The sequence below is a fragment of the Morus notabilis genome, unplaced genomic scaffold (assembly GCF_000414095.1).
Source record: "Morus notabilis unplaced genomic scaffold, ASM41409v2 Scaffold1293, whole genome shotgun sequence".
Lineage (NCBI taxonomy): Eukaryota > Viridiplantae > Streptophyta > Magnoliopsida > Rosales > Moraceae > Morus > Morus notabilis.
Genome location: NW_010362886.1, coordinates 53,439 through 66,820, shown reverse-complemented (window position 1 = coordinate 66,820; position 13,382 = coordinate 53,439). Strand labels below are relative to the sequence as shown.

Below are 13,382 nucleotides of genomic sequence, written 5' to 3'. Positions count from 1 at the left end.
GAGAACCTGTGGATGTTAATCACCTTCAAATTCTCGGAGTGCTAGGAGTGGGCGTAGCCATCGTCGGATCCAGCGAAATGAAGGCGAGGGTCAATCTAATAGGGATCAACCAAGGGACGTTGGATAAGTGTTGGACGAAATTTTGCTCCAACATGAACTTAATAGATAAAAGTTTACTTAGTTACTACCTACCCAATCACCTACTATTAGTTAGTTAATCCATTAAGCCCTCAATCAAATAGTTTAGCTCTCAAATAGTTTTTCACATGCTGTCTCAGTCTGCGATGCAATAAAAGATGATCAGACAATAATATGCTTCTTTTCCTTTATGCCAATGAGTACTAACAAAAGATGAGGGAGGTTATAACTTCTTAAAAGGGTATAACTTTTTTTTTTTTTTTGGCTGAACCTTCAAAGGGTATAACTTGTGTGAAAAATAAGAACTTCTCTTCGAGGCAAAATAACTGTACAATTATCTGTGGTCCAAGATAACAGAGAAGAATAGTATAATATTAGTACAATACTCTTGTTCTGTTACTATCAAATAACGTTCCAACTTGCCTTAGTACGGGAGGGATCCAAGTTCAGCAGCAATCCTCCTTGGAAAATGGAAACAGATGGTACCTTGGTCCTGTAATTGAACTACTTAATAAAGTCCCTGACAGTCCACGTTTAGTACGTATGTTTTGCATGTGCATTCAGAGGCCACCAAACAAAGAAGATCCAAACTATCAATAAATGACAAACTGGACTGAAAGAAAATTATACAGGAACCGTATTTCGAGAAATAGAAATATCACAAAACATGCCTAACTACTTGTACCAAACATTAACCGCAATCTTCATTTTTTTTGAGAAGCCATCATAGATACAAGCAAGGTCTATATACACAAAAATGGAAATGGGGGTTTTCTTTTCCTAATAAAGTTGCATTACTACCAAGTAATTACAAGTCACAGTAATCAGCCCACTAGAAATGCAAATGCTAGTTGATATTTCCAACCAATTTGAATGGAAAACCATTTATATCAACTGTTAAAATCTCAGTGAAGAATGTACTGCTATATTATAGATGAAAACTGCAAAAGGTTAATACTACATATTTACTGTGTCGGTATATAATTAAGCCATATGCCAATTAGATCCCCACTTATCCAAGTCACTAGTAGAAAAATTTGACATAAACTTGTTTTTTATTGCTACATGTTGTAACACTTGATCTTACACAGTCAGAAGTTCTTAGTCTATGTGTACAAAAATTATCCACATAGTGAATGTAAATCCTTCATCTCGTTTTTCTTTGCTTTCTTTTTCTTTTTTTGGTTGTGTAACACAGTAAATATCATAATTGTACACTGAAAAACTTGATAAATAGTTTAATAAACATATGAATAATACAAAATCAAGAACAGATGACATTCGCGTCATCTTGTATTCTTTTATGTCAAGTTGAACGAAATCTCTATTTTCTCTTCCTTAGCTAGCTTTCAGAAAATCTGCCAAGGGATATGTGATAGAAACTTCAGGTAGAGCATAAAAGGGTGATAACGATAAACTAGACAAATGAGAGAAAGTACATCTATGATTAGATAAATCTGACTAGAAGTGTCCTCCTAGAAATTCAGTCTTTTGAGACTTGAACAACTAAACCAGTTGGTGTCTGAACAATTTTCAGGTGACCTGAACCAATCAGATCACGCAAATGAAATCTCATATCAAGTGAAGATAATCGAAGATGTTTCTTTTCCAACGAAGCCAGCATCATTTCTTTGTATCTCCTGCGGTTTAGAAGAGAAAGAACTTCCTTTCTTCCCTGAAAAAGGAGTTGATAAGATGTATCATATTCATAATGTTAGCCAACCTTGTATCAGGGTCGATTAATTACCAATCTGATAAATTGCTTTCCATAGAATTTATGGAACCAACAAAACAAATATAAGCTTTTCTTATTAACCAAACAATGATCTGAACAACTAAAGTGGCAAAGCAATTAGATACCTGAGAGATGCCTTTGAGTATTGACCCAATATTTGGAATCGTGAACCAGTACATGTTTGGATCAATAAGTTGCCGAGTCTAGTAAAGGAAATTCAACGTCAGAAGCTGGAGGCTGTCAAACTTTTAGAACTTAAAAGAAAAGGACAAAACAATTACCAACAGGAAATAACCGAGAAATGAAGTCATAAAGCAAGATTCTAGGATATTTACTTCTCATTGGCCAGTATGTGGTCTATGGCTTTGATAGGGCCCCCACTCGCCCGACTTATGTGAGGCAATAGAAGAAGCAGGGGTAGCACATTAATTACTCATTAGTAGGGCGAGTCAATGATGAGCTGTCGCAATGGTTGTTATACTGTTAGGTTTGAAGGGAATTTTTCATTTTCAGTTAGTAGATAGAATAAAGGGTGAGGGAATGCATTGAGCAGGGAGTTAGAAAATTTTGGGTGAATTGTAGAGCTTATGCTCAGGGGAGAGCTAATCTCTGGAATATCTGCTTTCCTTGTTTTGTAATTGCTGTTTCGATTTCAATTTAACAGAATCAATACAGAGGGATAAAAACCCTATTGGGATACTTACCAGTAGGATCGGCAATATAGGTCACGACATGACAACACGACTCGAAAACGACACGAATTTTGCGAGTTAGGGTTAAGAAAAAAGAGGTTCGAGTCAGAATTGGATCGACCTGAAATTGACATGAAAAACACGGGTCAATTTCAGGTTGGACCCGCCTAACCCGAACACGACACGAAACTCATAAAAAACTAAAAAATACAAATATTTTTCATTACATATTTTTGATTTTATTATAAACTTGTGATATCATGATAGTTATACTAAAAATCTTATACTATTATTTGCTTAATTTCAGTGGATGTTATTGTATTTTAGTGTTTTATGAATTTTAAGTTATTTCTAGTATGTAAAAAAACTAAATAAAAGTATACAATTTTCGTGTCAATTTCAGGTTCACGGGTCATTTTCGTGTCGTGTCGTGTCAACCCGTAAAGTAGTCGTGTTGTGTTCGTGTTGTAATTTTTAAAAAATTTCGTGTCACGGGTCGTGTTTGGGTTGACTGTAAATTTAAAAAGAAACAATCAAAACACGACACGTGACACGAATTGCCACCCCCTACTTACTAGGCTTTCATTGCTTAATATAGTAGATTAAGCAGCCGAGCATTAATCAGAAAAAAAAAAAAAACCCAAAAAAAAAAAAAAAAAAAAAAAAAAAAAAAACAAACTGTTATAATATGGTAGGTGAATGAGAATGTGAAGCTCACTTACAAGAAGCCCAGCATTTATTAGAAGGGAGATATGCTCATCCTTCACCTTTCCTCCAAGTGATAAAAGTGTCCACTGCAGCAGAGACGACATTTATTAGGACTGTTTTAGATGTATCCGATAACCAAAACTTCAAGCAATAGAAACTAACGTTAAATTTTTAAGAACTTTTCAGAGCTGCATAAGAGTTGCAGCCAACTAATAAAACTAATGAATCCCAATAAGCAAAATCTTTTGGCTTATCAAAATCCATGTTATGAGTAATGTTACATAAAAAGTACAACTACACTACACATCTTTTTGAGGTCGTTGTCTTTTTTTTATTATTATTTTAAAGATCAGGATACTCAGCTGAAATTCTGAATTTAAGATGCCCAAGAAAAATAAATGGCTAATGCTCTGCAACGCATCATTATAGCCAAATTCATATGCACGGTATTGTCACAGGAAAAAAATAGATTACCATGGACTTAAAAACTAAAAAGAGCGTGAGATAAAAACAATTCACATTTGACTTTTATGACAGAATTCTGATATGTGCAAGGAAATGCCAATTTTTTTTTTTTCAGTTTCCCCAGCAGGCAAAGCAGGTATAAGAAAGGTTTATACACACAAGCAGATTGTATTTGAAATTTCAACATACTCACAAGTTCATGATGTTCAATGCTAGGCTCCAACTTGAAATCAATGACGTGTGTTTTAAACCACTCAAAAACTTCAAGGTTGCCAAGCTTCTTCTCTTGCGATCTTTTCTTGACACGTTCTATCTATATAAGAAGTATTAGATTAACTATATGCAAGGTATCGCATCGGTCATATTAGCCAATTGAAAGAAACCAAGCGCACCATATACATAAAAACATAAATGCACTTCTTTTGTTGAAAAAAATAAAAATAAATATAAAAACAAATAAAACCTGGCTTGAATAGTCCTCTGAAAACATTATTGCATGATCATCTTGTCCAGTATTCAACTTGAAAATCCGCAGTACTTTCTCCCTTTTCAGAGACTGCATAAAAGAAAATGCTATAAGCCAAAATAAAGGGTTTACATTTCCCCTAAGGCAATAAGAACTTTGGTCCAATCTTCAAAATTTAAGTGCCTATTTGGAACCGTTTTTTAAAACGGTTTTCACGTATTTCGAGAAGTAAAAAATAAAAATGAAAACGAAATGACGTTTGTTTAGCAAATGTTTTGAAAACAAAAATAAAAACGAAAACAGTGAGAATGATTTTTATGAATGAATTAGAAAACAGTTAAAAGTTGTTTTCACTTTTCTGTTTTCATTTTTTAGTATTTGTCAACAATATTATAATATATTAATTAATAAACACGATTTTATTTTTTTATTATACTCAAAATAATCTCTTAAAAAACCAACCAAACGCAATTTCAGAATCGATATCAAAATGATTCTCAAAACAATCTCATTTTTACTTTTTATTAAAAATAAAATCATTTTAAAACTAATTCCAAACGCACCTTAAATCTCTTCAATTCTTAGACATATACTCTAAAACAAGTACAAATGTACAATGCCATCAATACATATTGACCACTATGTCTAATCCACACACAAAAATCAAGGTAAAAAAAATCGACAGACCTCTAAATCCCTATCCACCCGGGTCCTGTCCTTTACACTGCTATACAGTTGCGACTGCAAAATGAATGGTTGAATCGAAACCTGAAAGCATTGCGCGCCTCAGATAAACAATATTGACACTAAATAAGAGACCACATTGAATATTACTTATCTACTATTGCGTTCCATTGGTCGAAAACTATTGACAACAACAACAAATTCTGCAGCAAATAAAATGTACCAAGCAGCTAGCGATCAGCTTAACTGAACTCGTTCAAGAAAGCTTGCATTGATCCAAATCTAATTAGCCAACCTGATATTTACTCAAACGCAACAGATTGGTTGCTCAGACTTCGGGAAAAAAAAAAAAAAAGAAGCTTTACAGATATCATTGGCAATGAGATCCCCCACAACAACAACAACAACTAAAAAAAAAAAACCCAAAACAAAACAAAACAAAAAAAAAAGAAAAAAGGGAGCACTTTTTGTTTCTTTTGGTACAAGCTAATCAATGAAACACAAAATCTGATGTCAAAACACGAAACGGAAAATTGGATGTAAAAAAAAAAAAAAAAAAACTGCTATTCTTATCCTCCTAACCTTGTCAATTTGAGGAAATTGAGCTCGCATTATCCGAAGCGCCACCATAGTATCGCTAAAAGTTAGACTTTTCTCTGCATTTGCACAATAATCACAATAAATTAACAGTAATTCTCAAAATAACAAAACTTATGATTAAGGGCGAGAAAATTACCGACCGAGAGACAGAATTTGATCAAAATCGCTGCTTTCAGCTGCGCTTTCTTCCTCTCGCCGTCGTTTCTTTCCTTTTGAAGATTCTGAGCCATAATTCTCCATTGTTTATGCGTTCAAAACTTCGAATCCGATGAGAAATTTGGGCAACCGCGACGTAAAGAATAAAGATAATCAGTGAATTATTTGTTCGACGTCAAATTTGGGTTGCAAAATTTGGCAATATCCAGCAACTTGTTTTATCACGCTTTCCGGAATGTTCTGGGACTAATTAATGAGGATCGTCAAAGTTTAGGGGATTAATTATCTCGTACCTAGGCGGGTAAGATAACTGGAATTTTGGGTCTAATAACTGGTTTCACATGAGGAAGAAGAGAGGGGATTTCCAATCTTCAGAAAAGGAAAAATATTTAGGGCATCCTAGAAAACGACATCTAATAGTAAACGACGCTACCATTAGCAAAAACATTAAAAAACGACGTCAATATGACAACGACGACACCTGGAAAACTACTTGATTCGGAAAAAAAAAAAAAAAAAAAAAAAAAAAAAAAAAGAGAGCGGTAGAAACCTTTTTTTTTTTTTTTTTTGGCAACAGAACTGTAGAAACCATATTCTCTCAGAAACGACGCTAGGCATGTTAAAGAGATTTTTTTTCTCTCTTAAATAACCACAGTCCTCTAAAATCCTTAAACTAAATCAAATTTAAAATTAAATGGGGCTGCGTCGTTTTATCATAAACAACATCAAATTCTGAAATTATTACAATACATTTCTATCTTCTTAAATACTAATAAATTTTTTGGGTAGATGTATAATATGCCGTCAATTTTTGTTATGTCGAATGGAAGCGGCATGTTATTTTTCGCATGGAAGATAAAATAAACATCTTTTTTTTTTTTTTTTTGCAGAAACAAATGTCGTTTCTAAACAATTAACAAATTTGTATTTTTTTTTATAAAAAAAATATCATAATAACAATAAAACCCAAATATGAGCAAACTCTTACCTATAAGCGACGTGTTAGAGAAATGAATGTAGACTTCCAAAAATGAAACGACGTGTCATTTTATGACAACAGTTTTACTATAAGGACGAGACACGAATCAAAGTGTTAAAGAATTATGACGTGTCGTGTTATACATATTGATGTAAGACGTGTCGTTTTCAAGTAAAAACGACAGCATGTTGTGATATACTAAAGTCTGGTTAATTTTACATATTCGAGTTTTCAGTTCTAAATTTTTATAATTAAAAATTTTTAAAAAATATTACATTTAATTTTTTTACTATAATTAAAAACTTTTAAAAAATATTAAAAACTTAAATCCGTGAAAGCCTAACTAACCACAAATCATATTTCCGTTAAACTAACAATTTTTTTACCCGAAACAATTTAATGCATCATGTTTTTCGCAAACGACATCAATTTTACACCCTACAAGAATGGCAAGCACGCGAAACATTCAACTCGAAGCAGCACGGCAAAATTGACATATTAGTTTATGAAAAACGGCATCAGTTAAATTTTTTTTTTTAGATGTCGATTAATAAAGCAACAAGAAACGACAAATGACGATAATCATTCATTTTAAATTAAATATAATGTCGTTTAGGGGGGGAAAAAACGCAACGTTGTCTGTTTGTCGGACGTGTATCCGCGTTGACGTAAGCGACGGTAAACCTCTTGATAAACGACATGAATGTGAAAACTTCAGTACGACAGTGCGTATAGTGCAAATGAGGCAAATTCTAGTTTCCAATCTAAAACGGGAAAAAGTGTCGGAGAGATGACTCGTGTCGTTTGTCGCGTTGCAGTGTCCGCGCTGGGTCGTGTGAACACCCCACTCCGCAAAAGCATTTCTCTCTCTCTCTCTCTCTCTCTCTTCTTTCTCTCTCTATATTTACGTTAGATCTCAATCGAACATACTCGTTCATTCATATATTCCTTCTTTCTTACTTCCTGGCTAAACGCTGTCCACTAGCTTGGACGTTCATCATCGCCTCTCTCTCTGTGTTCTTGTCCTGTCTCTCTGAAACGAAGAAACGAAAATCTGTATCTAAGGAGGTAAGTTTTCATTCAATCCATATATATGTATATAAATACTCACACAAACATATATATTATATATTGAACTAAAACCCATATACGTTCCAGATCCATTGCGCCCGAGTCTTTTTGAAGATGCCCATTTTCTGTTTTTTCTTCAAATGGGTCATAAAATGTTCAACTCCCCTTTTGTTTTTCTTCTTTTAAAATAAAGAAAAGATCCGACTTTAATTCTTTTGTGGGTTTGAGTTTGACATATCAAATCACTCAGTTCAGTGGGAGTTTTGCTGTTTTGCCGACGCTTTTCTTTTTTTTTTGATTATAAGAGTTGGGTTTTGAAGGTGACACATTCATAGCTGGCAATTGTTGTCGGTGCTTTGCGCGTCTTAATTTTTCCTTCTTTTTTTTTTGTAATTTGTTGTTTCCTCTTTTGCCCTCCTCCCCATCCGTCTTTATGCAAGTTGATAAGGCATCTATGCTATAAACCACGGTTGCTTTCCATTACTGGATCTTCTTTCAAAAAACTGGCTTGGATTTGATTCCCATCTTTGAGATTGGTATATTTTAGTTTTTGTTGTTATTATATTTGTTTAACTTGGTTTGTGATGTAGTTTTGAATGCATAGCCCGAGATCTCCTTCATTCTCACTTCATCTGTATTTTTTGCTTCTTTTCCTAAGATATAGAAAGCAATATTGTTGATTGCAATGAAATGTTTTCGACGGTGAAAATGTCATTTTTCCCCCATAAAAATGTACTTCATTGATTGATTTGATACTACTAAACACGAATTGTACTTGTTTTCTTTCTTTTAGCTTTGTGAAAACTGCAGTGTACTAATTACGAGGTTGATTAATTGCAGTGGTCCTGGATCGTGTCCCTATATACACCTATATTGCGTAGAACATCTGAAATCTAATTTTTGATAAGTTAGATTAGAAACGGTTCTAGCTTGTGATGGAGAAAATTTTGAGGACTTATTGCATTCAGTGGTGATCTCTTCTTTTTTTTCCGGATCAATTGTTTCCGGGGTGTAATAAGAAGTGCTTTTGAGCTCTGTACGTTCTAGTCTAAGTAGATCGGCTACAAAAATGTCGAGAGGAAGACCTGATGGGGGCCAAAATAAACGGTTGGTTGGTGTGATTTTGGGTTTGGTGGTCATTTGTGGTGTCCTATTCATATACTCACGGAAAAGCGGTTCATCTGCTCTGGAGTATGGAAGTAAATCATTAAGAAAGTTCAGCTCTTATTTGGGTTCAGATGAAGACGCTGATGAGTCGCCCTCGGTTCTTGGGGAAGATGGAGAAGATGGTTTTATACCGAAGAGCTTTCCAGTGAGTTATTCTTGTTTTTACAGGTGTTGTTTGGGATTTTGTTTTCTGCTTTAGCCTTACGTACATATTTTGGTTCTGTCTCTATATTAAAGGTGTGTGATGATCGTCATTCGGAGCTGATTCCTTGCCTAGACAGAAACCTTATTTACCAAATGAGGTTGAAGCTGGATCTTTCTGTGATGGAGCATTATGAGAGACATTGCCCACTCCCCGAAAGGCGATACAATTGTTTAATCCCTCCTCCACCGGGATATAAGGTGAATTATTATAGATTTATGGGGTCAGATGAACTTATATACCATTTTGGGTTCAGTTCTTAGCATTAAATACTAATTTCTCTGCTGTAACAGATTCCAATCAAGTGGCCTAAGAGCAGAGATGAGGTATGGAAAGCAAATATTCCCCATACTCACCTTGCAACTGAGAAGTCTGACCAAAATTGGATGGTTGTCAAAGGTGAAAAGGTTGTATTTCCTGGAGGAGGAACTCACTTCCATTATGGAGCTGGTAAATACATTGCATCGATTGCTAATGTAAGTGAACCCGTACTTTCATATGAGGGCAAAAATAAAGCTAATAATGTAATTGTTTAATTCGTTCTCTCGTTGGTGAACTTACTTTATGACTTGGACTGGCAGATGCTAAACTTTCCGAACAATAACTTAAATAATGGAGGGAAGATTCGTACGGTCCTTGATGTCGGTTGTGGAGTTGCTAGTTTTGGAGCTTACCTTCTGTCGTCAGATATTATTGCAATGTCCTTAGCACCCAATGACGTTCACCAAAACCAGATCCAGTTTGCTTTAGAGAGAGGTATTCCTGCATATCTTGGTGTCTTGGGGACAAAGAGGCTCCCTTACCCAAGTAGATCTTTCGAGCTCGCGCATTGTTCCCGATGTAGGATTGATTGGCTTCAAAGGGATGGCATCCTTCTTCTTGAGCTGGATAGGTTACTAAGACCAGGAGGCTATTTTGCTTACTCATCTCCTGAAGCCTATGCACAGGACGAAGAGGATCTAAGAATATGGAGAAAGATGAGTGCGCTTGTGGAGCGCATGTGTTGGAAAATAGCTGCTAAAAGGAACCAAACTGTTATTTGGGTCAAGCCCTTGACTAATGATTGCTACATGAAAAGACCACCCGGTACTCTACCTCCTTTATGCAAACCTGATGAAGATCCGGATGCTGTATACGGTGTGAATATGGAGCCTTGCATCACACCATACTCTGAACGTAAGTAGTGTTTCGTTTAATGTTATTATGGACATAATTTGATTTTCAGAACTATCTGAAACCGAATAGTCTGATCACATCATTGACGTAAGTTAGATGCGTTTCATACCATTTAATCTTCGATTTATCTTGCACATCGAGTTGTATCTCTTGTGTAGAGTAAAAGAGTCCTATGCAGTATGCATTTTATCCCTTTTTCTTTGAAGCTTAGGTTTCCATCATTTTGGTGTTAGTAGCCATGCATAACATGATTTGCGTTCCGAATCGGAAAAATTCTAACCAAACAATTTTCAAAATTTTCAGAAATCCATAGAGCAAAAGGAAGTGATTTGGCTCCTTGGCCTGCTCGACTGACCAGTCCACCTCCCCGCCTAGCTGATTTTGGAGTTTCCACTGATATGTTTGACAAGGATACGGTAATCCTTTATTTATACTCGATCACTCTACACATACACAATTCCATATCTTGTCCGGATATATGTGTTCATGACAATGAGCAGAAGAACTTGGTTTGTGACCGAATGTATGTGTTGCAGGAAGTTTGGCAGCAAAGAGTTGACAATTACTGGAATTTGTTGAAACCAAAGATCGAGTCAAACACACTTAGGAACATAATGGACATGAAGGCAAACATAGGTTCCTTTGCTGCTGCTTTGAAAGGCAAAGATGTGTGGGTAATGAATGTGGTGCCAGAGGATGGGCCTAACGCACTCAAACTCATATACGACAGAGGTCTTATTGGCACAGTTCACAACTGGTACGTTCAAACAATTCTGTTAATATCTCATCATTGACTTTATCTGTTTTGGAGCTCGGTATTTTTCTGTGTGAGTACAACTTTAGATTTTTCTAACTGGTGACATCAGATAACAAGCTAAAACCTTGTGAAACAAATAAACCATTTTTCTTCATTCTTTAGAATGCATCGATTCATTGTTGCTGAAAACGTTGAAGAAACTACCTTTTTGGTAGTGCTAAGGGCGCAAACATGATTTATAATTTACAACCATTAACTATATCTAGCATTGATCGACGTTCAACAACCTTTGATTACATCAATGGCAGGTGTGAAGCCTTCTCTACCTACCCGAGAACATATGATTTGCTTCATGCTGGGGATGTCTTCTCTGACATCGAGAAGAAGAGATGCAGTGCGGTGGATCTGTTGATCGAGATGGACAGGATCCTCAGGCCAAAAGGCTTCATTATCGTCCGCGACAAGCCACGGGTGGTGGAGTTCATCAAAAGTTACTTGAAATCGTTACACTGGGAGGCTGTGGCCACAGCTGAAGCAACTCAAGACGCGGAGCGAGGTGAGGATGAAACAGTTTTTGTTATCCAAAAGAAGATCTGGCGCACAAGCGAGAGCGTTAGGGACTCGGAATAGTTCAACACACTACCTGTTCTTCAAGTAATTGGCTTAGGTGGTGCTGGTTATTTACATAATTTTTGTAGCGTTGGGGTCTTTGGTTTTTTTTTTTAATCTTTCGTGTACGTTTTATTTCTTTGAGTTGACACAAAAAGCTCACTCATAGATTATTCAATATGTTTTGTATACCATTTATTGGGATAAAGTTAAAGCTGTTCGAAGAAATAAGGACTTTGTTTTGCGCGCGAGAAATATGTCTGTTGACGATATGATTTTAGATTGGGAAAATACAGGATATAGTACATTTAACATGTGTTGAGATGATTTTTTTTTTTTTTTATGCATTTACAACGAAAAGATGAATAAAATCTTATCTATATACCTTATTAAAATTTTCTATCACCGTTAAGTTTTTATTAAAATACTATCTAAATACAAATTCAAGTTATGACTAACTTATACACAAATTCAAATAGATTCTCAATTCAAATCATGACTCTAAATGTGCACATCTAAACACAAATTCAAATTAGAATTTTAACTTAAATTATACTCAAATACACCTTAACTCAAATTAAAATTTGAACTCAAGTCATCCTAATTCAAAAACTCTATAAGAACAAGCCCTCTGTGATATGAGAATTTGTGGATACAAATTTTTTGCATATATTATTTTTTGTGATTTGTCAATACGGTATTTAACATTTATTAGTAAATACAGTGTTAAACGGTCGTCTGAGTCGTTGGCCGGATTTTTATATAAATATGATTTTTATTAGTAAATATGATATTTATTCATAAATATAGTGTTTATCGGTAAATACAGTATTAAACGGTCGCCGGAATTGATAGTCGGAATATCGGATGAATATGATTTTTACTAATAATTGTATTTATTGATAAATACAGTATTTACTGGTAAATACGGTGTTAAACGGTTGCTGGAGTCGGTGGCCAGAATTTCAGATAAATGTAATTTTTATTAGTAAATACAATACTTACTGATAAATACAGTGTTAAATGTGTTGGGAATGGTGTCCTAGAAGCATAAGATGTAATATGATATTTATTATTTATTTAATAAAAGAGTTTATTCATTATTTTATGTGCATATATTTATGAATATTTTATTAATATCAATAAAAATTCCATGATTATTTATGTAACCTTAAACATTGTATATAAGTGTTATATACGAAAGGATAATGTTTAAGGATAATAATAAAAAAGTAATGTTCATAATGAATTTAATTAAAGTTCAGAATCTTTAATTAAAACATTATTAATACATGTCATTCCCATTTAGAATGGAACGGTGTTATCTGCACTATTAATATGATGAGATATTGAATGAGTGTATTTTGCATAATGAGATTATGTGTAACATGGACACAGACACAATATGAATTTCTAATAATTTCCGTTAAGTATAGAAATTCTAATTGAGTCTACCGATGGTCATATATAGAATGATCTTAATCATGAGTTCTTAACAGACTCCTATTTATGGATTTGTGTCTTTTGATTTACTCGGTACGGATTCTGAGATCCTGAATCATATTCCTTGTATTTTGGAGACATGATGAAGTAGGTAGCCGGGAATGTTATTACACGAGATGGAATCCATTCCTTCTTAGAAAGAAGTAGATAAATAATTCTCTTGAGGGTTGATTCGGTACTTGGACCAGTAGGAGCTCCGATTCATGAATGTGTTTTATGAATCACTATCCATTAGAAAATCAATGGTACTCAAGGATAAAGAAGTAATTAGAGA

The 13,382-nt window shown here is 34.6% G+C and overlaps 2 protein-coding genes across 5 annotated transcripts; one reads left to right on the top strand and one right to left on the bottom strand.

The window, feature by feature from the left end:
- Positions 1–1,288: 1,288 nt before the first annotated feature.
- Positions 1,289–5,984, bottom strand: LOC21389108 (serine/threonine-protein kinase 19 homolog). 3 transcript variants are annotated; one of them, XM_024168903.1, is made up of 8 exons: positions 5,625–5,984; positions 5,471–5,544; positions 4,892–4,972; positions 4,202–4,294; positions 3,932–4,051; positions 3,288–3,359; positions 1,999–2,076; positions 1,289–1,813 (listed from the first exon to the last, which is right to left on the bottom strand). In XM_024168903.1, the coding sequence occupies exons 1-8, from the start codon at positions 5,716–5,718 to the stop codon at positions 1,622–1,624; spliced, it is 804 nt and encodes a 267-aa protein (XP_024024671.1). In that variant the 5' UTR covers positions 5,719–5,984; the 3' UTR covers positions 1,289–1,621. The 3 variants fall into 3 exon arrangements, with proteins under 3 accessions (XP_024024671.1, XP_010101411.1, XP_024024672.1); XM_010103109.2 differs by having other exon boundaries at positions 5,629–5,984; XM_024168904.1 differs by lacking the exon at positions 4,892–4,972 and having other exon boundaries at positions 5,629–5,984.
- A 1,418-nt stretch (positions 5,985–7,402) lies between these two features.
- On the top strand, positions 7,403–11,920 carry LOC21389107 (probable methyltransferase PMT3). 2 transcript variants are annotated; one of them, XM_024168898.1, is made up of 8 exons: positions 7,403–7,691; positions 8,535–9,006; positions 9,099–9,263; positions 9,357–9,539; positions 9,645–10,239; positions 10,543–10,655; positions 10,776–10,996; positions 11,305–11,920. In XM_024168898.1, the coding sequence occupies exons 2-8, from the start codon at positions 8,764–8,766 to the stop codon at positions 11,624–11,626; spliced, it is 1,842 nt and encodes a 613-aa protein (XP_024024666.1). In that variant the 5' UTR covers positions 7,403–7,691; positions 8,535–8,763; the 3' UTR covers positions 11,627–11,920. The 2 variants fall into 2 exon arrangements, with proteins under 2 accessions (XP_024024666.1, XP_010101410.1); XM_010103108.2 differs by lacking the exon at positions 7,403–7,691 and adding an exon at positions 8,146–8,230.
- The last annotated feature ends 1,462 nt before the right edge of the window (positions 11,921–13,382 follow it).

Coding starts and splice junctions, on each gene's coding strand:
- LOC21389108 (XM_010103109.2), bottom strand. CDS start 5,728: ATGGAGAATTATGGCTCAGAATCTTCAAAAGGAAAGAAACGACGGCGA. Junction 4,973..5,470: donor AATTTCCTCAAATTGACAAG/GTTAGGAGGATA, acceptor CAATGCTTTCAG/GTTTCGATTCAACCATTCAT. Junction 4,052..4,201: donor CAGAGGACTATTCAAGCCAG/GTTTTATTTGTT, acceptor CTTCTTATATAG/ATAGAACGTGTCAAGAAAAG.
- LOC21389107 (XM_024168898.1), top strand. CDS start 8,764: ATGTCGAGAGGAAGACCTGATGGGGGCCAAAATAAACGGTTGGTTGGT. Junction 9,540..9,644: donor ACATTGCATCGATTGCTAAT/GTAAGTGAACCC, acceptor TTGGACTGGCAG/ATGCTAAACTTTCCGAACAA. Junction 10,997..11,304: donor ATTGGCACAGTTCACAACTG/GTACGTTCAAAC, acceptor CATCAATGGCAG/GTGTGAAGCCTTCTCTACCT.